This window comes from Rhipicephalus sanguineus, chromosome 7 (assembly GCF_013339695.2).
Source record: "Rhipicephalus sanguineus isolate Rsan-2018 chromosome 7, BIME_Rsan_1.4, whole genome shotgun sequence".
Lineage (NCBI taxonomy): Eukaryota > Metazoa > Arthropoda > Arachnida > Ixodida > Ixodidae > Rhipicephalus > Rhipicephalus sanguineus.
In genome coordinates this window covers 35,260,025-35,287,876 of record NC_051182.1, presented here as the reverse complement: position 1 = coordinate 35,287,876, position 27,852 = coordinate 35,260,025, and the positions used below count along the sequence as shown (strand labels likewise).

The window sequence follows — 27,852 nt, the reverse complement described above, 5'->3', positions numbered from 1 at the left end:
CTCTACGTTTAGTTGTTAACGATAAAAAACGGCAAGTTTAATAGCCCAACACGGCGGCACCGAAACACATTCCTAAAAGAGGCTGTACCCGTGAACCGAAACTATCTAGTTGAATATCATATCGGCGCACTGTAGCTTTAGCAGCTGCGAAAGCAATCGAAGTAAACAGCAAGAGTGGTAGCCGTCAGGATGACTTCAGAATATTCTTCAATGTTTTCAGTTTCGCATGCGATCTATCGAGGCGCAAGCGAAAAACCATGAAACCAAGCCGCTGTAGAAACAACTGTGTCGCTTGTTTCTCTGCCCAGCTTTTTTAATCAGTATGTCGCGTATTCGATCAGGTTATTTCACCACGTGCTCGCATGCTCCTTTCCGCAGGGATTGTTGTATGCAACCACAGACCAGAGATCCTACTTTAGCGGCAATGTCAGACACAAAGGACGAGGAACTGCGACACGCACAAGCGCTCACTTCCAACTGAATATTTGTTATACAGACACATATTTATAACTGTAACCGAGCGCTGCGCCACTCCGCTTCCACAAATCACGACACACTGAAGTCATAACTAGTGAGTTTACAATACAAAACGCCTCAGTTACATGCAAGATTAAAGCTTGTACATAGTTCACCTGGTAATATCAGGTGCAGCACCCAGAAAGTGCAATTCTTTCTTTGGCGGCCAAATTCGGGCGTACGTCCTCAGCTGTGGATGTACCCCTGAATTTCAATATGTGCAGTGCTCTACACTCATTCCTGCGCAAAGAACACGACAAATAATAGAAGCAGTAGAAACGGCCAAAGACGATCACCAGTGTATCAGTGTGCCGCTCATTGCCCTGTCAAAGAAGGAATTGCTTTCTAGGTGCAGCACGTGATAGTGCCAGGTGAACTATGTACAAGTTTTAGTTTTGCGTGTAACTGATGCTTTTCATCTTGTAAGCTGACTAGTTATCTCTCTGGGGTGTCGTGATTTCTGGAAGCGGAGTGTTGCAGGCTCGCGCTTACCATTGTAAATATGTGCCTGAACAATAAGTATTCATTTCGAAGCTGACGCTTGTGTAAGCTGCAATTTTTCGTTCCTTGTCTCTGAAGTTTACGCTCGAGTACTATCAATGGAATACCAACTAGACCAAACATGCACATTACAGATCAGAAGACCATAAACTTACGACTTTCTTGGCATTATTTCTCCGGCCAGAGGCAAATAAGAGCACACATTGGTTATAGCTCTATTAGCGGCCTGCCAACAGAGCAGACCGATTTGCTTGACTGATGAATCTTTCAAAAGAATAAGCAAAAGAAGTAACGAACATTGCTTCCTTTACATGCGGCCGCACACCTTCCAAGCAGGGCAATTAAGTTATCTCTAACGTATCCTCTTTCCCAGGATAACTCTAAAGGAACAACCTCCTCCAGTGCGTTCGCAAGGCAATACATGTCGCCGAAGGTTCCTGAATAGGCAGCTGTATACGAAACACAAAGCAAGTATCATAGCTACAAATCGATCCTACGCAATTCCCTTGCTCTGGTGCAATGTTCCGGTGACCAAAATTTCTCACTCACCTTTGTAGCATGGCTGTGTAGCGAAATGTGCAAATTTTTCCTATGTAGTATAGGAGTGATGAAACATTTGCTAGCGCTGCAGCGCTCGCCGCGGAGCATATTGGCTTGCAGTCTGGAGCACCCTGTAAGAGAGAACAATTACAGCGTCACAGTATTTCTGAAGAATGCATTTTCACGAGATCACCAACATCGTAATTTTGGTACCGCTGCTGACAGACGGCTTCCTCTGCGTTCTCCCATAACGTCGACTAAATTCCGGAAAACGCGGTACTGATCTGAGGATGTCTCTTGAATGCCTTCACGTATACACGCATAATTTCTTAGAATTTCCTACTCATAATTAAGATCCAACTGCGACTCACTCGCATACGACATGTCATCTTGTGCAGTTTCAATAGCATGGCAATCAATCACAATTATTTCTTTACCCTGTAGACATAATAAGGAATGCGTTCGTCGTGTACATGTTAATACTAAAATGTAGAGACGCACTTCCCGTTAAAAAATTCTTCGTGCCCCGCTAGTAGAATCAAGTTCGGGTGTGGAGCATAGCGATATATCTAAGGGAACCATAGCTTTACCGTGCTGCGCACTACAACCTTATATGAATCCGAAATACCCATCATATACTCGCGGTGTTAGATGCGGCTTACAGTGAATAAGAAGATTAATTTAGACTTAAACGTTTCTCCTATGTAAACCACTTAGTACAAGAATGGTTCTTTTCTCTCCACTCATCCCACATGTCAAGCTACACAAAGAACACGAGGAACACAGAGGCCCGTAAAAATGAAGGGCAGGAGAGGGGCGAGGATGCTGCCAAATGGTTGATTTCATTCAATCGACAATGCCCCTCGGCCACAATGACATAACCTGCCCACTAGCTGTGGCGTACTCACGACACCGATGTGCACGAAATCGGAACATTACAGCAATAGTCGATGTTGTGAGCACAGACGTAGACTGCAATAGGCTTGTCGCTGATGCTCTCTACTTTCTCTTACTCACTTCTGGCTATTACAACGAATAATAATGAATTCGGGGTATTGTGTGCCATAACCACGATATGATGGTGCGGTACGTGATAGTGCGCCTGAATCAAAACCGGAAAAATTATGGCCGCCTGGGTTTTCTATACAAGCACCTAAATAAACGTACACGCCCCCACCTCAACGCAAGCCGTTCATTTGTCAGCGATCACAATCACAATCGCGGTCAAGGTAATTTAGAGATAGTCTCTTACTCCCAAGGGACACTTGAGCTGTTGCCGTCGCCACATGTAAATATCTTCCACGGTATCAGTGCGTAGCGCTGAAGACAGTAATATTGAAGGACAAGGGCGTCCGCAAAACGTTTCGCAGGTGGGTGCATACGCGTAGGGGGCTTCCAGAAGCGGCGGCCATTCTTTCATTGCCCTGACCTGACCGACGACTTGAAAATTCGGCTGGCAATTCTGAATGCCGTTTCACACGGATGTGCGGGACCGGAGTGTGCTAGTCAAGCTGTGTAGCTTATTGCTTATGTATGAGAAAATATTATATGCAAATCCAGGCCCCCTCCCGCTCCGGACGCCCATGGTGAAGCATCGTTACCCTCATTGCCCAGCGCCATAGTCAGTTGACAGAGGGGAACTCACCCGCCTGTGATCTTCCGTTGTAGTCAATGATGGGGTAGCCATTTTCCTTGCAGGCTTCCAACAACGCTTCGCTCAGACGAGTATGCGTATTAGCATACACCACGGGTATTTCTCCTGTAGTGCCACGATACAACTCTGCGTTAGAAATAACACAAACGGTGCATTTTTATATTAGAGGCGAATTTTCAATCATCCGCTAGCCATACGTTTATTGGTATTTGGAATGTCCGAAGATTTCTACATAGCAGTTTTTAAGAAGAGCGCATCTTTATCCATCTGGCGGAGTCTTAAGTCTTATAACCGCGAGGTTAGTTCATCGAGGTTATTGTTTGTTATCGTACGTTTCGAGCTTGTATTAGAAGATATCATGCATGACAGTTCTGCGTTATGGATAACACCAGGTCGAAGGGCACAGAATGGAATGAGAGGTGCAAATACAACGGTGAATTGTCGCTATTGTGAGCTTTTATAGGCATTAGCTCCATCGGGTTTTAGAACTGATTTTTGTAGACCAGAAATGCAGATGTGCTGCGCTGTAATTGTGGAGAGTCTGTTTTTATAGCACACATCATGATGAAAGCCTCAAATCAACTAATACGGAAAGTTCCGTTCACCATGAATCATTAGTGCACCATGGGCGAATGAAGATATCTTGCGTGCGGTAATTTTTATGAAATGATTCGAGCTTGTTCACCAAAAAGGACAAAGATGAAAAGGTACTTTTACATCTGTATAACACGTGAGTGAATGGTATCTTCTCTTTATCTCTCCCAAATATGCCACAAGGTCCATAACAGGTCAGTACACGTGGGTGCACGGATGCACCATTGTATACAGCCTACAGGGTCTTGTCATCCTCGATATAGTGGAACGTATAATCTGCTTAGGAGGATACGAGCTGCCGCCTTTCTTATGGAAGCAAATAAACTTAAGGGACGCTTCACGTTTACGTTTAAAAGAGAAGGGAGATCATCATGTTGCCATCCCCTTTGCGGTACTCTTCAGGCACACGGCATTTCAGGTCTCGCGGCACGCCAGGGACTTTTTGTGAAATGGTACGAATTTCCGACTCTTCGTCGAGACAAGTGATCACCACAATCTATAGCTCTTCTTCAATATTCTCTGCTCCTTAAATTTTCTCTTTTCTCTCTCTTTTCGACATTCCCGCAAATCAAATTCTGTCGGCGCCAGTACTAGAGTGCGCCCAACCTTTGATGAATGCGATGTGATGATCGACAGACAGCCTTCCCGACGAAATCCCGCTCTTTCAGCCGCGCCTTGGTCACGGGGCCTATGCTGGATTTGTACCGAAAGGCGACTTTTACATATGACGTAAAATGCGGACGTATGACTTTTGCAGCCGTATGCAGTACGTGGCAAACTCTCGCGCCCATTCGATCAGCTCACTGACTTGCCCAGCGTGTTCACCGTGGCGTCACTGACTTGACGCCACGGTGAACACGCTGGACAAACTGAGGGGATTGATATTACGATGCACGTAGTGCTAAATCTTGAAGAACGGGTACGACGATGCGTGGTCTTCCTACACGATGCTCAACATCGTCTTCTCTTTCTGTGGTGCCGTGACGAGCACGTCACTCTCGTGGAGCAGCGTGTTGACCGAGTGACATGGCCAACGATGGTTTCATAGGTCGATCTACGCAGTGGACGTTGTCGTCTCAGTATACCAAACTAGCGCACGCCCTGTACCACTTATTCTGACTGATCCGTATGCCGTAGTAGCAATGCAGTCAGACCCCTTGTAAACGCAAGAGGGTAAGAAGGAAAGAAAGTGACTTTTAAGGGCTCGTAAGAAAGTCAGACATCTTCACTACCTCGCGGATGTGATAGAATAGTTTATAAAAGTATACCACGACAAATGCAAATAAAATGTTCTTACGAGGAAACCACGGCATTTCTTGTATATATTGCGGCCAGAGCTGGGCAAAGATACTTTGAAATTGTATCGCTATATGATACAGAACACTCGGGCGAGAAGTATGTGAGATATAGATAAAAGATAATTTTGGAATTATTATATCAGATACGAAACTTCCCAAATGTATCTGAAGATACTTGGATACATCTGCAAATTAGCTGTTATAGAATATCTAATGAAGCAGCAAAGGCTTATGTACAAAAGCGTTTAGTTAAAATTTCTTAACTGTGACTAACATTGTTTCATTTTAACGAAATACCTCTTCGTACCGCAATATTTTTCTCTTTCTTGCTCAGGGTACATAGTATCATTCCGAAACGACTTATTTGGATTTCTTTGGCTACTTAACATTACAGCTCTTTAATTGTTGCGCTGTTAGTGGTTTTTGCTTGGCACTTTTTTAACTGACGGGCGTCGCTACTCCACTTGGCGGCCAGCTAGTGGGTCGCCATTTACTTTTAACCACGTCATTAAGAAGCCTTCGCATGATGACGCAAATACCACTGTGCAGCCGTACCTTGTCGGCAAGCGTATTATATTAGTACTGTGGCGTTCTTAAACGTGCTGAAACAACTGGCGCGCGGATTGTCGGCCTATCGCTTCTCAGGGACAGTGGCGTTTCCTGGCCGTGTGCGGCCGTCAGGGATGTTGACACACTAAGGAGCCGATGCCTAGATGAGCGGCCGCTCATTTCGCCATGGTCCACGCGCCGGTTGTTTCGCTGGAAGCACGTGTGAGAGCGCTGCAGTAAGTTAGCGCACGAGGGTAGTAGCGTGGTCCTATTTCTCGGGTTTTCATTAAACGCTGGAAAAAATCACGACTCAGCATGTACGTTTCCATAAAAAATGCTATCGGTCGTTTCGGAATGCCCTCTACAACGTAACTAAACGCACTTTGCCCTGAAACAAACGTTGCATAATTCGTCTTAGTTAATTAACACAATAAGCGCGATATAAAAATACCCCAAGGAGGGCCACATGACAGCAACCCATTTCGATATATTTATGCAGTTGAGGTTAACCAGTCTTTTGTATATATTTGGTCCCACTTACTTGATACACCCTGTATAAACACGATACAGGCGGCACCCCTAACAGCTATAGCAATAGAGCATCATGTACTGTAAACTCGTATGTTAGGGTCAGACGTATGTTAGGGTTAGGGCCAGAAGTCAGTGCCAATGAAAAATAGCATAAAACGGCTTGTAGAGGCGCGAATGAGAAAAACGGAGTACTTGGTATTCTATCATATATATCATCAGCCTGTCTACGCCCACTGCAGGGCAAAGGCCTCTCCCATGTTCCGCCAATCAACCCAGTCCTGTGTTTCAGCTGCCACGTTATACCTACAAACTTCTTAATCTGGTGTGGGTATGAGCCGGGAACGTAGCACGTCGGCAGGATAGCCGGTGGTCAGTAAGGGTAACTGACTGGATTGAAAGAGATGGCAAACGCGTGAGGGGGAGACAAAAAATTAGGTGCGTAGATGAGATTAAGAAGTACTTGGTATTATGCTTCTCCAATCCCCGTCCTAACATCTTTAAGATTTTTCTTATAATTTCCAATAATATCACGCGAACTCAATTTCGCTGTTCAGCTAAATCGTAAGCAGAATTTTTGTTACTGTGCACTCAAGGCACGCTCAGATTATTCAACACCTTTGGCCTTAACATCGCCATGACATAAAAATAAACTCACATGAAATGCACCTATGTAAATAGTAGCAATAACGGAGACAATTAAAAAATAAGAAAAAAGCTGAAAACATATTCAAGCAGCTGGTTACAAAGGGGATAATTCAATAAAGACGGGAAAAAATTATGCACACGACTAGGAAACGTACGGTGTGCAAGTGGAAGACAGCAAAGATATCGCTTGTGCTCACAATCAAATTGTCAGTAAAATAACTTCTTAAATAATTCAGCATAAAGAACAAAGATACAGTACGTCAAAATGTTTTCTGTTACGTCATTGCTTGTTCTATTGTATCTAGCATCAGTACAGATAGCGCGACTGTTGTTATAGTCTCATTTGCATGCAAGTCAGAATCACCGTGTGTACGCCATACTTACATCCACAAGATATTTCGAATCGCCTATGTGTGAAAGCAGCGAAACTCAAGGAATATAAAAGAATGTCAGCCGTTATAGTTTATTGAGGTGGCTTAGTGGCAGCAATAGCTGGTTGAGAACCGGAATTCAGGTCGACGTTTTATTGTTTCGCACGGTGGTGTTTCTATAGCATTATCTTGTATCTTAAGATACACGATACATTGTTGAATCTATCGGAAATACAAATGCAGATACTCGTTTTGTGAGACGTATGGCGATACAGATACAAGATACCCAAAGAGTATCTAAGATAGTATCCAACATACATGTATCTTCGGTGCTGCCCAGCACTGGTTGCGGCAAAAGCCCATACACGGATAATTATCATGACTTTGTGCCTACACTTACTCTCGTTTGTATAACTGCCTTCGCATTTTTCTTTTGGCTCTTTCCTCTTACGCGGAACATGTGCATTTAAGGCTGAAATTGGTCGTAGATCATTTTCTGATTTGATGAGAACAAAATAACAGCCTATACCAGTTTAATAACACTGTCGACATGTTGGCCTGAGGATTTCTCGGAAATCTTTTTGAAAATTTGTAAGTGACCACTCATGTTCAACTTAACCAACTCAAGTGATTAGACGCAGGTGAGCACTGGTGGTTCGCGATCGGTCTTGTTATGGTATTCGGAACGAAAGCCTTGTTTCCCAGTGGTGACAGTGATCGGTTACCATTTGATCGCCTGTGGTGTGAAAAGTGCCGGCCACCATACACGCCAATCGTCGCGTTTCACTCTATCAGCGCCGTATGTTTTGGCGCCCATTCGTGCGACATCTCTGTAGCGAGGCCGGCAGTCGGGTGAAGAACAACTTTATTGCCGTTTGGTTAGAGCTATATAAAGAGAAGCGTGACGTAACATGTCATGTGATTACAGGTGTTAGGTGACGGCTGCACACCCAGCCGTGCTACATCTTCCTTCAATTGGGAACAAATTAATTATGCCTTTCCGGCTGCGGGTATCGACAGGGCTGGTGGCGAGTTCTGGTGCTTCGGCGTAGCTCTTGAGGAAAGGGGTCTTCTCTGGGGGCCATCGTCGCTGTGCGTCGTCCTCTCCCTCAGGTGTTCTCTTGTGCGCCTGAATTCTCGACCATCTTCTGTTCTTATGATTGCTGACCGGGGCGTGTTTGCTGGCCTTAGAAGTACCGCAGGCGACCACGTTCGCTGGAGGGTGTCGTATGTGGACACTGGCTGGCCTGGAGAAAGGGGCGGTAGATCGTTTGTTCCACGGTTGTAATACACCTTCTGGCTTTGACGGATCTCCTGGAGCCTGCTGTGAACGGCTTTGCTTGGAACTGCCTCTGGTTCCAGGTGGCTGGTTGGTACAGGCAATAGGGTCCTGGTCTGTCGTCCCATGAGTCTCTGCACAGGGGACCTCAGAACATCATCTCTGGGGATGTTGCGCCATTCTAGCAACGCCATATAAAAATCAACCCTGCTGCGTGAACATTTCTTTAGAAGCTCTTTTGCCTCTTGTACGGCTCTTTCAGTCATACCATTGGAGCGGGGATGATAAGGGCTTGTCGTAATATGGGTAATGTTCCCGCAGCAGCACTTTGTTTAGCGCCGTAGGATCCAGGCTCCAGCGAACGTGGTCGCCTGCGGTACTTCTAAGGCCAGCAAACACGCCCCGGTCAGCAATCATAAGAACAGAAGATGGTCGAGAATTCAGGCGCACAAGAGAACACCTGAGGGAGAGGACGACGCACAGCGACGATGGCCCCAGAGAAGACCACTTTCCTCTCGAAAATGCTCTTTGCCTTGTTCATGCGCACGGCATATGTCGACAGTCTTTTCGTACGTCGGGTTTTCGGCTATCAGCCTTTGCTGCAGGCTCTTATCCGTTGTGCCCAAAATGATTCGGCTGCGCAACATGCGGTCTTCAAGATTCCCAAATTCACAGTTCTTCGCTAACACACGCAGTTCTGTTAGCCACTCGTTAAACGTTTCGCCTGCCTTTTGGTTTCTTGAACCAAATAGAAATTCTTGAAATGTTAAGTTGGTTGCGGGCCTGTAGTGCTCCTCAAATTTCTTAATTAGAACTTCAACATCATTTCTGTCTTCCGCCTACTCGAACTTGAAGGTAATGTATGCCTTTCGAGCTTCTTCGCCTATGGTGACTAGCAACGTGGCTGCTTGAACATCCTTTGGCTGATCGTTCAATCTTGTAGCGGTGGAAAAGAGCAGAAACTCACTTTTCCAAGTTTTCCAGGCAACCCAAGGGTCCTGTGACATCTCCATGGGCTTCGGGGGCGGTAGTAGTGCGGACGCCATCGACGCATCCGCTGGGTTTCGCTGCCACCATGTAGCGAGGCCGGCAGTCGGGTGAAGAACAACATTATTGCCGTTTGGTTAGAGCTATATAAAGAGAAGCGTGACGTAACATGTCACGTGATTACAGGTGTTAGGTGACGGCTGCACACCCAGCCGTGCTACAATCTCTAATGAAACCAACGAGTGTGTTCGCATGTGCAAATTGCAATGGACCTGCAGCAACTTCAGCATTCTTCTGCCAGTATGCGGTTGCTGTTGTAAGCTATGTCCATCGTAGTAGTGAATGGTACTCAAGGTCGAGCAGCGATTCAACGCACAACTCCGGTGCGACAGAATATAGGGCTGGTCGGTCTGTAAGTAGCGCTTGTGCTTGTATGCCTTGCCTTTTTTGTCATTTATTGCGCTTAATTTGTATCGTGATAATCAGCGCACAATGAAACTCACCTTCATGGCCTGGAACTCTCGATGTTTCAATGTTCTTGAAGTGCGGCAACACGTCGTCGTAGGACCAACCGTATGCTCCGAACTCGTCCCTCCAAATGTCGTAGTCGCGCCGGTTCCCGCGAACATAAAACATGAAGTTTATGGCGCTCGAGCCTCCCAAGGCTTTTCCGCGTGCCCACGGACACCTCTGGAAATACAGAGTAGACATATACAGCGAGGAGGTTTCTCGGGGCACAAATTACAATGCAATTTGAAATTCGTACAAATGATTTTAGTGTCTGAAACTTCAACGCTGTCTATCGAAAAAATAAATGTATCACTGTACACAAGAGATCCTTACAGCTGAATTGTCAGAAGGCGGGTCGCAATGCTTTAGAAAAACTCCAGCTAGGTAAAAACATTCAAACACAAACTCCTCGCAAGACAACACATGAGCATTGATGAAGTCGGTTTTTCAACGAAAGACTCACTGTTTATTTTTGCAGGCCCACCCGCTTCGTGTCAACAACATAGCTACTGCTATTGGCACACGTAATCTTGGTGCGAAACGAAGTAACGATTGTTCAACCAAACTACATCTATATGCTATCAGCCTAAATCTCAAATTCGAGAGGCTTGGAATGTGAAAACATCTTATACATTTTACACCAGTGAGGTAACTGATCATTTGTTTCATAAAACATACCAAGCCGCTAATTACGACTCCGCGATTGAGGCGTATGTAAATCGTCGAGTTGTATGTGTAATAAGGAACAGATCTATTTCACCTCAAGCGTTTTTTTAATTTGAGCTAAATGCAACGCTCTTCCGCCCTGACCTAAATGCGACCTGAACTGAACACAAGGCTTGACGCTCGAATCATCTGAACCTGTCACAACTAATTCCAGGTAATTACCGTCATGCGGGCGCTCACACGAGCTTGCGTCAGTTTACATAATTGTGGTACCTTTTGTCGGTTAAAAGTAATTGTAACCGTCTTTTGATAAAGCTTGTGAATGTTTACTTCAAATAAAATGTCATCGAATTCATGGGCTTTTTTTTAGAAGAGCTACATAACCCATCTAGATCTGCATGGAAATTGGTTGCCTTGCTGTTCAAAAACTATTTGATTTATATTAGTATTCGATTCGGCGTTATCGCTATAGGAGATATTCATAATGCTTGGTGTTCCGGCAACACTGGGTGCGTCCGACATTTTCTGTTGCGCGCAGTCGCGTAATTGTCTGCTAGCGTCTTCACAAGCAGAGGACACGGAGCAGCTGAGCCGCAGTCGTTGGCGGGGCTTTCGAATCAAGAAAATGCGGCCGTATCCTTCGTCATCCAGCGCTGAACAGTCAGCGGACCGCACTGTGCCGCCACAAATTGGCCAGAACACAATATCGGAGTTCTGCGCCCTTAAATACTCATCCGGACGGCAGCTGCAAGAGGCGCACCGCTTCGTAAAGTCTAACTGCTTATCTCTAGTGGCATTCAAAAGAAAGTGTTCGTTGCAGAGAAGTGTACTGCCTGTCAAAGTTCTAAGATAACCTTAGAGCTCCACTGCATTCCAGACTGCGAATATACGCCCGCGTCATAAACAATAGTCAGATATCGGCAACACGTTGTTGCTTCGCGACCTGCGCAATGCTGTGACGCTTTCATTGGCTCATTTCTTTAGCCACAGGTATCTCTACACCCTTCGCAATAGCGTGTTACAGTTTTTTCGAAATCAGCAAGACACAGCGGTGTGCCACAAACCAAACAAAAATACAGATAACGCTTTTTAAATGTAGAAAAACAGAGCGGCTCGAGTAATGTTCTCTTACTGCACGCTGGTTGTTTATAATAGAGCACTGCACGGGCCCGGCCCGGCCCGCGGGCAGGGCCGAGTAAGGGATTGTTGGGTCGGGCCCGGGCCGGGCTCGGGTCGGGCCTGAGCCAGGCCCGTATTAGGCCCGGGTCTCATACGTATCTGTATAATTGCGTGTGTACGTTGTTTGGCTTTATTTTTGTTCTTTTGTGGGGTTTAACTTCCCGAAGCGACCCAGGCTATATGAGACGCCGTCGTTGAGGGCTCCCGGTAATTTAAACCACCTGGAGTGCATTGGCGTGCACAGAAATTCCACAGTACAAGACGTCTACAATTTTGCTCCATCGGTATGCTACACGTAATTTCGAGAAACGCCTAAGTTTCCACCATTATAGTGAGTGAAAGTCGTTCATGGGTACCGTGTAAGGAAAGCAACGGTAAACTGCCTAGATTAGTGTATATAAGATGTGCGCGTTTGTATGTAGGTAAACATTTCGAGTATGCAGCTACGTTCGCATGCCCGCCGCGCCTGTTTCCGCCTTCCTGACTCCGTAGACTCGTCAACGCGACTTGTGAGTCATTAATATCTCAGGAGCTATTCTTCGTGCAGTTTAAGGGCAAGATGCGGAGCGACTCTTTTCACAGGGCGAACGCCGTTGTTGATTTTCCCATTAGTGGTGAGGCGCCAGACCATAGCGACACTCGTTTCCCCGAGTATGGCTCACAACTGGAGTGATGAGGCTAGAGAAGCGATCCGGGATTCTGGGAATAACCAACACACACACACACACACACACACACACACACACACACACACACACACACACACACACACACACACACACACACACACACACACACACACACACACACACACACACACACACACACACACACTGATTTATTTTATTTAAACCACCCTTTATTCAATACTCCGTTACTATGCACAAGTCTGACACGAGTGTTTCGTTTTAAATAACTTCGCAATGAAAACAATTTTGCACGTAAAAGATGGAGGGGACCTCGTTTCGTTTAGGCACTGGCTATGCACGAATGAAACCACTTCTGTTTCAGAAATCGCTTCAAAATTTGCTTTCAGAATAAGCCCCGGCATATTCCGACAACCAAGCCCATCGTCTGGCAGTCAGGGGCACGCCGTGAGTGGTTACTGACCACGTGTTTTACAAACCTAACCCATCCTTAAATACTCAGTTAAACACATGCGAGTATGAACGCCCGAACGACACCAACGCGCGCGGACACCATTTACGTTGACATCAGACATGGCATATGCTAGAATGACCGCACATAGCTCCCACAATCACGTATACTCACTCCATTCTGCCGAACGTCATCGCAGATGTAAGGTTGCGTGGTTAGCACTGCGTGCGTACATGAAACAGCCAGCTATGACTCCAATTATATTTTACATTGCCCTGCAATTATTTCGCACGAGTGTTACGGGCGTAATTAAGCCTTTCAGGCCCTGTTGCTTCAATTGAAATCATCCGTTTTTAAGGTCACTCAACAAGCACCTGGTAAAGATAAAGCGTTGGTTCTTTAAGAGCCCACATTTAGCATCTGCTCTACATATGGTGCCAACCTGGTAGATACAACAAAGCGAGGTCACGTGTGAACAAAGAAATTACAGAAGCGGTCATGCTGTTCATGCATTTCGCTGAGACAGCTTTTTTCAGCATGCAGAGATAGGGCATTTATTTTAGTTTTGTGCCGAAAATTGAAATGTTGACTATTGGGCATTATGCTATCCCACCTAAATACCTGTTTAAGTAATAAATCGAGTAAAAATAATGGAAATATTATTAAATATTAATTATTAATTAAATTATTTGGACATTAATTACTCTTCATTGAAAAGTGTGAGCAAAGATTTTTTTTCATTTTTTGGATTACCATGACCATGCACATCTCAAAATTTAAAAGCCGGGTGCTTACATTTAAAATAAATAACTTGGGACTGAAAGGATTAAAGGGACACTAAAGAGAAACAATGAATTGGTTTAGATTGATAAAGTGTGCTCGGAGAACTTTTGTGTAGTTTATTTCACCACCATAGGTTTAATATTAGATGAGAAAACCACGTTCAAAGTCGCATTTTTAAATTTCGCGCCGAACTTTGCAATTCGTGACGTAAAGGATTTCAAAGAGCATTTAACGTAGTTTTGGCGCCACTGGCTCGACGAAATTTCCACAAACTCGTTATGTCAAGTCTCTGGCACCCTCAGAGGACAATGTACTTCGATTTAACCGATTAGGAGCTACGTAGGCCCAAGCAGGCGCCGTCAAAACTATGTGACGTCACTGCAAATGGTGCGGGAATTCAAAGGTGGCGTCGCCACCTGTATTTTCTTTTTACGCGTTTTCTCGCTTATTTTGCGTCTTCTCGCAGCAAGCGTGGTGTTTTTGGTATCGTGGAAGACCACTTTAATAATGCGAGAAAAATCGTTTTGCTCTTTAGTGTCCCTTTAACCGAATGTATACACAGTACCAGTGAAAGTCGTGACACTGAAAGAAGTTCCTAAAACAATTTTTAGAAAATATCTTGTGCGCGGCAGGTATCTTCACAATGGCCGAAGGTTGGACAGTGCCTCCTTTATGCATAACTAGCTGAAACGGGCCGGGCCGGCCCGGGTCCAAACCTTTCGGGCCCGGGCCTGGTAGGGGCCACATTTAAAAACACCGGGCCGGGCTCGGGAGGGCCGGAGCGGGGCGTTTTCGGGCCGGGTCAGGCCCGGGCGGGAAAAATCGGCCCGTGCAGTGCTCTAGTTCCTAATGCCTTGTGGTTGTATTCTATAGATTTATTATTGTTCTTGTTTTCTTGAACGCTGCACGTGTGCGTTCGTTGACATATCTTTTCAAAATACTGCGCTCTTTGCTTTAGCATCCCACAGCAGCGTTGCATTACCGTGCAAACGAGGGGCCACGTTCAGCGGAATGACGAGTGCAATGATCTACCTAAAGATATACCGAACAAACTCCTCGATCTATTGTACGCCTCTGTAACTCTTCGCTGCGTGTGCGCAGTGCACGCTTACCGAACAAGGCAAACGAAAAGTAAAAGGGGGTGACAAGGGGGTCCAAAGCGAAGAGAAGACGCGGCATGCGCACTATGTGCTTCGGCGCACACTGCTTTGCGAAGCTTGCCAAGAAAGGCCTCTTGGGATCCTTGCGCCGATCGAGCCTCGCGTGGCGGCACTGACTTTCCGCAGACGCACGCAGCAGCGTCTGTAGCACTTCTTACATACGTTTATACACGTAAATCATTGCTTTCGTCGATCTGCAACACCGACAAGCTAATGTTGATCAATCACGCTTTCTCGTGCGCGTGCGGCGTCGGCCGTCTGTTCTAAAAGACCTATATCGTAATGTTGTTCACCAAGGGTGCTATTCTGGACATTGTCAAATTCCGCCATGTTGTCAAATTCCGCCATGTTGATGATTTGATTGGTCACGCGAAGTCGTTCGCATTGTGGCGCTGCAATGGCGTTACGACACAGGAATCCGCGATGACGTAACGTGCCAAAAATAGTAAATTTTTTCCGAAGCAACGCTTCGCCGTACTCTGTCATGTAGAAATAAAGGTTTGGGTGAAACAACGAAACCGAAATGTGGTACTGAGCTGTGCCTACGGTCAACTTGCGGTTTATCGAAACTACTGCTCGCACGACGAAGAGCCGCCATGTCTGCAACACGATTGGACATTGCACTGATGGCGCCCATTGCGTCACAGGATCTCACTTTTTGTAGCGTCAAATTGACGTTGCGTGACGTTGCATCCTGCCAAAGTTGCAGCTTAAAATGTGAGAACGATGAAGTGCCCAGAATTGGCCGCCATATTGTTGTAAGCTGAGTTGCTTGTTCGATGTGCAGCCTCACATACGTATGTGTAGATGTCATTCCGTGAGTTACTTTACAAGCACGTTTTCGGTTAGTAATATTATAAAGTGTTGTACATGAAGCTTGCTTGTTAAAATAAAAGGTTATTGTTTAATTTGGCTTGTTCGAATTTGCGGTTCTCGCCGCAAGAGAACGCTAGATAAGCGAAGAAAAATGGCGCTGCCCTTTGTTGTGTAGTGGCTGGAGCTGCAGGAAGAAGGAGAATTCCGCGAGTACCGCGATGTTTTTGTGATGACGGATCAATTGTTTCAACTGCGGTGCCGGCTGACGAAGGACACTGTGCGATGGCTGTGCGGGGAGCTTCGCCAGGACCTGGAGCGGCGACGTACGGACACGAGAACAGCGCCGACTGTTGTTGTTTTTGTTGAGCTACAAGTGCTTTGCGCCCTTTGCTTCTTCGCCACCGGCAGTTACCACGACGCGATCGCGAACAACGAGAACGTGGCGACGAGCTAGTCCAGTGTGGGTCTCACGATTCATGCTCTCATGGAAGCGATCGTCGAGCGCCTCGGTAATGAGTGGATCGCCCTCCCTGCCAAAAGGAAGGCTTTGTCCACATAGATGCAAGATTTGAAGGCTGCGTTGAGGTGGTCGACGACACGTTCGTGTGCATAAGTGCGCCGTATGAAAAGGACGATGGCAACAAGGCTGCTTACTTTTGCCGCAAGAACTTTTACGCCCTCAGCGTCATGGTGGTGAGAACAAATTTCATCTTATTCAATCTCGCGCATGCTCTTAGTAGAATGCAAATGAGGAACGTGAAAGACAGCTTTTCGCCACTCTCCAGTATTTTAACGACATTTGCCGTGGCTCCAACTGCAGTGATAGAAAAGAACGCAGTAGTCGCGGTAAACGGTGTTTCCGTCGCTATTTAGTTTTGGCAGGGGTGACGTGACACCATAAAAAGTTCATCGAGCTTCATATTTGATCGTGGTAGCTTTAAGAAAAGTAATGCATGAAAGGAAATCAAACGTGCTGATTGCGCTCTAATTTCATAAACAGTGATATGCAGACATGCAGTAACTGCCACATATTAAATGAAAGATACAGCTGTGGAAGCTGCGCTCCGAAAGCAACTCGAGAGAAATAAGTGCGTTGGACCACACAGTTACAGTTGTTCTGCATGTAGCTGGTTGTATTGCTGTTGCCGACTTCCTTCCAATGCAAACAACACTCTGCAGGTATGTGACCAACCCTGCCGATGACTGCCCTCGCACTCGGGGCCCGTGCACCACGCCTTTATGTGGAATACATCCACCGTGAGCCAGGACTGGGCAGTGGACGCCGTGGCTAGGTTGGTGAATAGCTGCTTGGTATGCAAGCGTGAGAATGCTTGTGTGGTGTCTCAGTGTAGCAAAAACATTATTCAAGGTAATTTTATTACACGCTGCATGGTTCTTAACTACTCAAGTCTCTTTGTTCTAATTTCTGCCCCGTATGTTATTACTGGCAGCTACCTTGGTCGAACACTATCTACTTTAGTGGCACTCCTGTTCCCTTGAATAAAAATTCTCTCATGCACACATTTGAGAAAACAAGTCATACTGAGACCCGAGGCGGCACACAATAATCCGACTTGCTCTCACTGTATAATTGCAACTTGTCTTCCTATGGTCATGGGAAAGACTACTAGTGCAATAGAAAGGTCAAGCATGAAATAAACTTTCATGAAGAGATTGTATGATCCTTTATTATAAAGTGGTGAAATAATAAATAGTAAGCATGCGATGACACAGAAAATGCTACACTCTGAGGCTATGTTAAAAAAAAAAAAGAATACATCAAATACAACTGCCATAGATGTTGTACATTCATAAATACAATTATGTGTAGAAAGGACAACTTGTATAAAAAATAAAAATAAGCAAGCACAGCCATGTGCTATATAGCAATAAAATAAGTCAAGTGACAACTGAAAGGTATTTCAGTCATGGTTCATAAAAAGCACTAAAAAAAAACTCAAACGGTTGCAAAAGAAACCTGCTGTCACTTTTCATTGACGGCCTAAGCACAAAAAAAAACTAAGGGAAATCAAGGCTTGAGTGCGCTGACCATCTGCAGCCGCACATCAGTCCCATGCAGTCAAAAGAAAGCACAACACCCTTACCACCAAAGAAGATGCGCCTTCTGTCACTCGCCCCTTCTTCTCTATGAAAGAAGTTAAAGGTTGCAGTTCAGTAGCTTCGTTGTCATTCCTCCTGACGAAGGAATTGAGTTGATAAAGCCATTTTTTCGTTGGAGCATTTCAAAAGCCGTAATTATGTAACCTACCCAGAAAAACAACTCTGTCAATATGTCTAGCTGTAAAAAAAAGGAAAGCAGTGCATATCAGTGACACGATGTCTTCGAATAAGTTAAAAGAAGTGAGAAAGGAATAGTACATATTCATGTATACATTCATATTATGCTAATTGGAACACTGTCCTCCACAGGTGATAGCGCATACTCGCGTCAACCTTGGCTGCTTAACCCCATCCCTGGAGCACATCCTGCTGGATCCTCTGCTGCCCGATTCCACCGCACCCACTCTTCACTGCTGTGCGTCGTATAACTGTGCACTGGAGTCCTCAAGGCCCACTTTCGGTGCTTGCAGAGGTACAGAACACTGTACTATGGCCCACTCTTCACGTCGAAGATCATTGCAGTTTGTGTCGTGCTTCACAACCTCGGTGTCTGGCAGCAGCTGCCTGAGCAGACGACATCCCTTGCACTGAAGAACTCGAATGAGAAGATGCGGACCTTTACAACAACAATAGCGACGATACGGCTGCAGTAGACATGTACCAGGCGGGTAGGCAAAGGCAGGATCACGCTCTGTAGTGGTTCACAGCTGGGCACGACTCGATGTAATGGGGTTTACATTCCTTCGAGATGTGCAGAGAAACGTGAAACACAAGAAACTCTTGCTGTTTCTCATGACAAAGTAGCCACTTCATTGTGTTCGATCCTATACCTATCCCCTGTACTTTTGTTCTTGCAGGAATTGTATTCTGACAAAAGCTTCATTGCGTTCGTTCCTTTAGAGCATGCTAATTGTACGAAGCAGTTAGGCAAAAGCATGCTCAGCTTCTGCCGCAAATCATAGCAGGACTAGTTTGTTGAGACCATAGTGACTCTGTAAACAGACTGTGTTATTTTGCAGCAGTGCATGCAACATTGAATGCCATTCCAGAGCATTGTTTTCAGCACTTTATTCACAATGCGAAGCCGTGTGATGACTGTACGAGTCTGGCAGGTGTGTACAAAAGCTCTATTCATGTAGTAGCCACTCGTACATGCAAGAGCACAAGCTTGCTGTGGTTGGTAATATATGTAAATGCTTATAGGCACAAAACGACCCAGTACCGAAAGGGGCAACGTGGGCACAGCACTGTGTAGCTACTTTCTGTCCTGTTTTTTCTGGTGGACTATAAAAGTTTACATGCAAGAGTAATACGTGATATTTCAGAATTTATTGTAAGTCAATTGATCTTCTTCTGTCAATTCATCATTGTGAGTCAATTCATCATCCTTGCAATAATAAAAAGCAGTCAAGTTGTCTCATTGCTTACATCATTGTCTTATCATTCATTGCTGCCAACGACAACAAAGGATGCCTCTAATAATGTACCAGCAAGTTTTGAAACAAGCACATCTGCATAAAAGACATCTCTTTGAATGCAGTTTGTGCACTTCTTAGTGCTGCTAGTCCAATGTAACATCAACTGTGTGAAATACTACAATTCCTCTTCTTTATCTGTGGCCATTATGCACTTCTTATCCGTATGTTGTAAGCAACGTGGAAGTACCTTCCACAGTTAACACCTTCGGAGATGCATCACTTCTGTGGATTGAGATTTGCCTAGACTTTATCTTTCAGATTCAAACTGATCGCGCGTAACGTGAGGTCCTGAAACTTAACTCTTATTGCTTCTGCTTATGTATATTTACATGATTGTAACTTTTACTTACAGTAGTCCTTACGCATCCTCAGCAAAACATATAGCACCATCTTAATGATCACGACAATTCAGGAAGATACTTCGCGCATCGGAGACGTTATAAATAACTCAGCTGGCTGTTGGGCTAGTTGGCACATTACTTAAGATAAACTAGACGCGGAACGGCCACCGCAACAAAAAAGACGGGAGGAACAGAAGGGGCATTATTAATACTTGCAGTGCTGTGCAGCTCCTTATCTCTATACTATCGGCAGCGCTTCTGGACGCCGCGGGCCCTGGGAACGAAGGGCCACTGCAGCCCAAGACGGGGTCGACGCGCATACTTGTAAAGATGCGGGCGTCGTCCACCGAGACATGCTTCGCCAAATCGAACGGCCCTCCGCCTGTTCTCCTGCAATAAGCATGTGCATAGCTGAAACGTCAACACCACCCGAGTGAAACGCAAGCTTACCTGACTGCACTGTCATTCCGCGCCTCGAGCTCGCGCTGCCGCCACTTCAGTTCGCCATAGCCACCGCCACTCCGGCGGCGGCCTGCTGCTGGGGCCCAGGCGGTAAAGGCGCTCTGTCATCGTCTGTCACGGCTCCCATCATACCTCCGGTAGTAAGTTGCAAACCACCCTCCCCATACAGGGACGATCGGTAAAAAAATGCAACATCGCGGCCCACTGTTCACGATCTGCCGACATAACCACAGAACACCTACACAAAACAACCAGCGAAATAACGATGTCGGCAATGTTGACGCTGGCTTGGCTGGCTCGCTTATTGGCTAAAAAAGTTACTGTGGCTTTGTCGCTCATCTCCAAATATGGCGCTAAATTGCAGACGTTATCGTCTGCTTCACAACTTTAAAACTAAACGCTGCACTTTTCTTTTATTTTTTTGTTGTTACATTAACAATTTCAGATACAAAATACTATTTAATTGCACGTTTCTTTGCATCTTATGTCCCCTTCACGTCACGTTTCGCAAGCATTTCATGCGTTTGCGTCATCATTGTGTACACGTCACGCCTACGTCAAATTTGACAGAAAATGGCGGAAGTCCAGAATAGCACCCCAAGCCTAGCTTATGTTGCAGGCGAGCAAATAAACTGCACGGATAAATAAGAACTGAAGTTGAAGAGCGCTTCTACTCGCGCCGCTAATTTCCCAACCAAAGCACAGTGCCCATCTCGTTGACGAAACAAGTTCGCGTCGGTACTTTCTTTTTCTTCGTTCCCGGAACTGACAAATTCGATTGAAATTAGTGTTACATTGTTCCGGGCGCTGTCAGAGCTCTCTCATTGCCAGAACAGCGCACGAAGCATTGGGAAGTCATCGCAGAACGAAGATGAAAAACCGGTAGCTAGCATATGAAAGACTGCGGTATGCGACTGGTTTCGTTTTCACGGCCAACAAAGCATGGCCGATTGAGCTTTTGGGCTCGTCGACAGATGGCGCTATACATTTTGAATATCCCCTATTCGATTCGTATTTGATTAGGTTCTAAAACTAACTATTCGAACGTCCCTATTACCAAGTTAAGTTCTGGGTGTTATCTTGCTGGTAGAAATTAATGAAGGGGAGGTAGGGCAGTTAACGAGTACAAATATACTATTCACTACCTGACAATGACGAAGAAAAACGGCGGCATTGGAAAGAAACGCATGCAAATAGCGAAAGGAAACCTTTACATAGATGCAAACAATGCCGTTCACACCACAGAACAGGAGCGCAGCCAGATTTTTTATTGTGAGAGGGGGGGGGGGGGTTCAACCGTACTTTACGTATGGTCGTGCTTGCATTTGTATGTCTGCGTGTGCATATACACATGCGTAATTGAAAAAAAATTTCGGGGGGGGGGGGGGCTTGAACCTCCGCTAGGTCCCTGGTACAGAATAACAGTTCTCATCACCAGAGTAGTTCATGCAGAGTTGGTTGTTAGTGACGGATTTCTACAACTGTGGTAGGATCACTTGTTTTGTCGATATTCGAAAATGATTTTTACGACTCATGCCGTAGTGAGTGCTCATTGAAGGCTAGTGCAGCCCGAAGCATTTGCCTAACAGCAACGGGTTCTGGTCTTCTACGTGCCAAGCATACGATATGACTGTGAGATGTTCCTTAGTGGGGTACCCCGGATTAATTATCGCATTGTGCGGTTCCTGACAGACACTTAAATGCGGGTACAAAGGCATTTCTCTACATTTAAGTGCTATCGAAATGTGGCCCCTGAGGCCGGGAATAGAATCCGCGCTGGTTAGCTTCGTAGCGCGACACCTTAGCAGATAAGCCATAGGGGCGGTTCGAGCAGTCAAACACGTATCGAGAAGGACGCACGCCATGGTTGGCCGCTAAACATTTTTTAGCCACACGGCGTTCTTCAACGCACAACCTGCGGAAGCAAGCAAGTATCTTACGTGCGTAGCACTTTAGAGGCCCGGCTTGTCGTCCGTCGACTGTCTCATGCCACATGGTCACGCAGTGGTCACAACAGTGAATACAGGCCTAAAGCAAGGCTAAAGATGCTCAAAACCAGTGCAATATAAAATGAGAAGGCCCAGAATGATATAACTAAAAAAATAACTAATAAATAATCGCAATATTTCGCCTGAAATTGCGAACAAGCTTCTGAACCATCCGGCGGATACCCGCACCGCGAAAGAGAGGGCGCCACCGCCTCCAAAAGCGCGCGATCGCCGAGGGAATCGCTGGGTTTCCCGTGCTACGCGCTTTCTCAGGCTTCACGGTAGTGGAGCTGCCCATTAGGCGCAGAATAAAAGAACTACACGAAGACGTACACAAGACCGATATTAGCGCACGATTTAGCGCAGGATTTAGCACTACACCAGGGTCTAAGCAAGAACTCACATTAGCGCAGCATTTTTTGTTCAGTCTCCTCTGAAATGCAAGCGTCCGAGTGTCGCATATCGACGCTGCGCTTGTTCTTTTATTTTGCCCCGTGACTAGGTTTCACCGGCTGAAGCTGCTGCGCGTGACATCGTTAGGCTCAACCTGCCCCTGAAAGTATCGGGCATTTCTGGAGGATATTAGTTTACTCTGCGTGCACCACGCGAACGATGGGGGCTAATCTGGTCCGGGGGCGAGATTCAGCAATATAATAATAATTGTTGCAGGTAACGTCCCAAAACCACGATATGGTTATGAGAGGCGCCTTACTGGAGGGCTCGGGAAATTTTGAAACCCTGGGGTTCTTTAACTGTACCTAAATCTAAGCAGACGGGCCTCAAGCATTTTCACCTCCATCGAAAATGGGGCCGCCACGGCTGAGATTCGATTCCGCGACCAGCGCGTCAGCAGTCGAGCACCATAACCACTAGACTACCGCGGGGGGTTGGAAATCCAGCGAGTGTGCTGAAATGTAGCGTGATTTATACGTGAGTTGGTGACGCTTAATATGCGCAGATTTGGACGGGAGACGACTTCGCTGGCCGCTATCATTGTACGGTTAGTGTTACTTGCTTTACCGGGCAGAAGTTCGCCCAGTCGAGAGTTCGAGCGTTAGACTGCTGAATACCGCACTGTCACAAATGCGTGGCGATATAACTTTAGCGTTGAGACATATATTACTCACGCTGCATGCTTCGTTGGTACATCATACGAAGGTGGAAGGTATCAGCGAAAAAAAACACGAACACAAAGAACAAGAAATGGTAACCGCTGGATATAGAAATAACATTTATGAACTTCCTTGAGGACAGGGAATTAGTTGGGGGCACCTTTTATCAAACTAAGTTCAGCTCTCCTGCTGTCCTGGGTTCGTACTTATTCACTGGCATGTTGCACCCACATTGTTATACGATAAGTTTTTGCGCCCCATGCCGAAAACCACGATCTTGCTGTGTATATACATTGTCTTTCTGATAAAAAGCACCGAGTATTAAAAAAATTAAGCATACACACTACGCGTCTCCAATTAGCGCGGTATTGTTCTGAGGCATATAAAACCCGTCAGAATATTTTGCCAATACACAAAACTCCGCAATTAAAAAACATTGCTGAATGAACGTTTTAAATAGTAACTCGACAGAAAAATCTTCAATACAAGAGTTGCAGCGCTTGTTCAGAAACATCGAACTTTTCGAACAATGGTTAGATAATTCCCCTGCTTAATTATTTCCGGCCTTTCTTTAAAGCACGCGAATTTAAAAAATTCGCCCTCTAATGTAAGTTGAACGAGTTGCGAAAGGCTGCTCCGCACGAAGGTCTGTCGAGCAGGCTATCGATGAGTGCAATGGACGCTAAGTGATGGCAGGGGTGTACCGTCTAAAAAAAAAAAAAAAAGAAACTACGAAAGAGCAGCCGCCAAGTGTGAGTGAATCTTTTATCTCGCTCCTTCGTCACATTACGTTTCTTCATTGGTACACAAAGGACAGAAAAATGGCCGTATGCTGCACCAAGTGCGGCCTATGGTTTCATGTGGCATTTGCTCCGACGCCGCCGCTTTTTCGTTGAAGAATATTTTTCTTGTTGTTGAAAAGGTACGCTCCTTTTGTCGCTTAACCAGGCCTCGGAAACTGGGCGCCAGTTTCAGTTTCAAGGAACATACGCGCCTCTAGCTGTTGCCGCGCATCGAAGATCTGGTTGAACGAAATGAGGTTGATCTGGATGTTCACATTTAGTGTCTTTCACGAGATTTTACAAAAAAAAAAAATCATTGAGCTGTAAAGAACTCTTCCTTTGTTTATTTTTTCTTCTCTTGTTTCTTATTTCGTCGATTTTAAATCAGGTGAAGCGCTGGAACTGGTCGACTTCTGTTCGTAGCTCTTGCCTCCGCTCGCCCTTCGCTCCGCGATATCACAAGCTGGATCGCGCTCGGTTATCTCGCTCGGTTCACCTACCAAGTATGAATACGGCCAAAGATATGACATTTGATAGGGCGTGCAGAGAACGGAAACCGCAGGGAGCCACGTCGAGGAGGCCAACCAACTATTGCACGAAGATGGCTAAATTGGGGCATCACATGTCTTGCGCGGCTCTGTGGTGTGTTAACCCAGGGATTTCCAGTTCCGCGAAGGCTTTTCAGGTTGCCTAGTGACAACGGGTGAGCACAAGTATTTGGGTCCATTATTTGAGCAGGTATTCATTCTGCATGACTACATGAGTGAATCCAGTTATCTGCAAGCCTGAATAGACTGAGATAAGCCTAGTATCGCTAGACTAATTTGTTATCACGACAGCCTACCTATTGCCGGCAAAATACGTTTAATGAAAGGCTTTAATGCGTGTTGGTTTGGCGACACAGTTTGTTCATCTTTTACTTTAGGGCATGTAGTTAAATGATCTTAAGCAATTATAGGCTCCTTCCTGTTCATGGAAATGCATGTAGCCAGTGTGAAACTTTGTGGGCCTTTACTGCTAATACTGTCACTGAAATACATGTAATGGACTCACTGACGCTTTGAGAAATCGTTCAACAGGGAATGTCGCTGAGGCCAACGTTTCGTCAAGTGGTCTTTTGTTCGTCAAGGCTGCTGACCTGACGAAGACAAGTCAACTTGTCGAAGCATTGCCTCCAGCGACATGCCCTGTTCAACGATTTCTCATCGCTTCAAGCCTCCATCTTGCCCTGAACTTGTTGGTAGTAAGGTTCTGCGGAAAAATATGTTCGCTGTCATAACGACGTGGTTGAGTCAAGTACAACGTGGCCCTGCTCGTGATTGTTAATAATTTTTCGCATTGGTTCGGATATTCTGGGTTTCAATGTTTGCTCAATTATGCGCGTATTTCAGTTTTGAATTATTAGCAGACTGACACTTTCACACTACCTGTATGTCTCTGTGTTTAGTACAAAAGATATGATTCTACAAAAAGATTTAAATTTTACTTGTCTTGATCAAGTTTAGTCTTATTGACATAGGCGTGCGCAGAGTTCCCCATTGGGGGGGGGGGCAAAGGTTCATCACAGCGCCCCCCCCCCCGCCCTACTAAGTCAATGCATGGGACAGATTATGCGCCCCCCCCCCCCTCTTAGGTGACTAGACGGGTCAATGTACAGGGCAGATTTTGCGCCCTCCTCTTAGGTGATTAGGGGGGAGCGGCCGCCCCCCTGCCCCTCCTGTGCGCACGCCTATGCTTATTGAGAAACCGATCGGATTTATTTTGTCGACTTCACAACGCACGATCAAAATTAAATAGATAGTTAACTATATTTATCAAATGGCCGCGTCGCCCGAGCGGCCAGCGGACTTACAGATAGCACGAACACATTCCGCTTGCAAGCGAAGTGGGAAAGGAGGGCTTCCTCGACGACCCTCCTCCTATCGGTTTCGTGCCCTTTCCCACTATTTGCGACCTCACCAGTGACGTCATGAAAGAAATGTTTTGTTTGTGAACTATTTCTAGCAGATACCCAGCAGCCGCCAGTGGTGGAGGCGGCGCTGCCGCAGCGTATCAGCATGCGAGAGCGTGTCCCATGGGAAGTATAGGGAGTTTCCTCCCCCTGGCTTAACGTCCATCGCAGTCACCGACAGCCTGTTCAATAGATTTACGTACGCGAATGAGCCTTTGATAATTCGTTCAACTTACATTTTAGGGCACTAAAAAGTGTCGCGTGCTAGTCGGCAGTCCCGTGTTATTTTTTTAAAAATTCGCGCGCTTTTAATAAAGGCCGCGAAAAAAATTAAGCAGGGGAGTTGTCTTACCATGGATTGAAAAACATGTTTGTTGGAACAAACGCTACAACTTCGGTATTTCAGATTTTTCTTAGGAGTTATATTAAAAGTTAACCAATCTTCATTAGTTGCCAAGCTTTGCGGATTGGAAAAATTTCTGACTTGCTCTATATGGGCTCAGAACAATACTGCGCTAAGTGGAGACGCGCAGCGCCTATGCTTACTGTTTTAATGCATGGTGCTTTTAGATGCGAAGCATTCTTAGCAATCCCAAAGCATTTGTGCGTTTCTATCTATCATCTATCTATCTATCTATCTATCTATCTATCTATCTATCTATCTATCTATCTATCTTCTATCTATCTATCTATCTATCTATCTATCTATCTATCTATCTATACTATCTATCTATCTATCTATCTATCTACTATCGTTGTCTGTCTCTGTCTGTCTGTCTGTCTGTCTGTCGGTCTGTCTGTCTGTCTGTCTGGCTGTCTGTCTGTCTGTCTGTCTGTCTATCCGCCCACGTCGGTGCTCTCGTGATCGTCTCCTTAGCTTGGGGGTACAACCAAAATTGGTGTCGGAGCGTAGAGGGCTTGACAAATATGGTCTGGTCATGACATGACATTACATAAAAATCCTGTCGGTACGTCGTCAAACCCTTTCCTACAGACACGTGGCTGGTAGTTAATATCTTCCCAGGAACGGCAACACAGCCATTGGCAATTTAAATGCGAGAGTGTAAAGAAAAACGACATCGTCAGCATTGACCCGATTAATGCGAAAAATGAAAATCAGGATCCAGCAAGAATTCAACCCAAGCGCACTGCGTGGCAGTCACGTTATTCTACGCAGAGCCACGCCAGGTCGAGAAACTGTTTTGAAAAAAAGATCCGTGCAGGCTTAATATTGGTGCAACGTCACTGTGGTTGCAATGCTGGCTACCTGTCTCAGTTTATAAAAAGCAATAAACATACATATGTACCCCTGTGATACACGCGTCATGCCGGTTAGCTTCGATTGTGGTTCCACGTTTAGCTCCTCTTTTATAGATGTCTAATAAACGTTACTTTTTTATCGCTATGATTCAGCAACTATATTCAAGCGTTCTCGATTCGGAGGAATGGGCTAACGAAAGTTAGTATGATATTCACATCATCGCACCGTAAGTGCACTTCGTTTCGAACTACTGACGTGTGTGGGTTCAGGTACGCCGGACCATAAGATACCCTTTAAACGCCAGTGTAGTCGGCATTCCTGGTAAGGCCACGATGTGCACACAACTACTACTCTTACTAAAAGGCGTCGACCCACTCGTAACGATCGCTCAAAGTAAAAAAAAAATGCAGCATAGACAACTACCGCAGACTGCTTCGCATGAAGCGATTCCGACAGGCATGGAATCTGCTGTTTTATTGGTAACACCCTGCGTATTCACTAGCGGAGCGCTCAGAATTGGTGGAATAGGTGTAGTAAGGGGAGAACGATCACGTGCCAGTGATTGTAGCGAGCTCCCATACTCACCTGACCTTCATAGAAAGGCAGGCGTGCTTGGCGGCTCAGGCAGTATTTCCAGTCGAACCTGTCCCCGATGAGCGCGGCGCGAACAGCGGAATCT

General features: G+C 45.7%; 1 protein-coding gene across 1 annotated transcript in view; it reads right to left on the bottom strand.

Annotated features, from left to right (window-relative positions):
* LOC119400662 (oxygen-dependent choline dehydrogenase-like) overlaps positions 1–27,852 on the bottom strand; it is a 55,319-nt gene that overhangs the window by 20,429 nt on the left and 7,038 nt on the right. The window contains exons 3-5 of the mRNA XM_049417364.1: positions 27,759–27,850; positions 9,969–10,155; positions 8,368–8,612 (exon numbers count right to left, since the gene is read on the bottom strand). Coding sequence (XP_049273321.1) covers positions 8,368–8,612; positions 9,969–10,155; positions 27,759–27,850 — 524 coding nt within the window. The remainder of the gene's footprint in view (positions 1–8,367; positions 8,613–9,968; positions 10,156–27,758; positions 27,851–27,852) is intronic.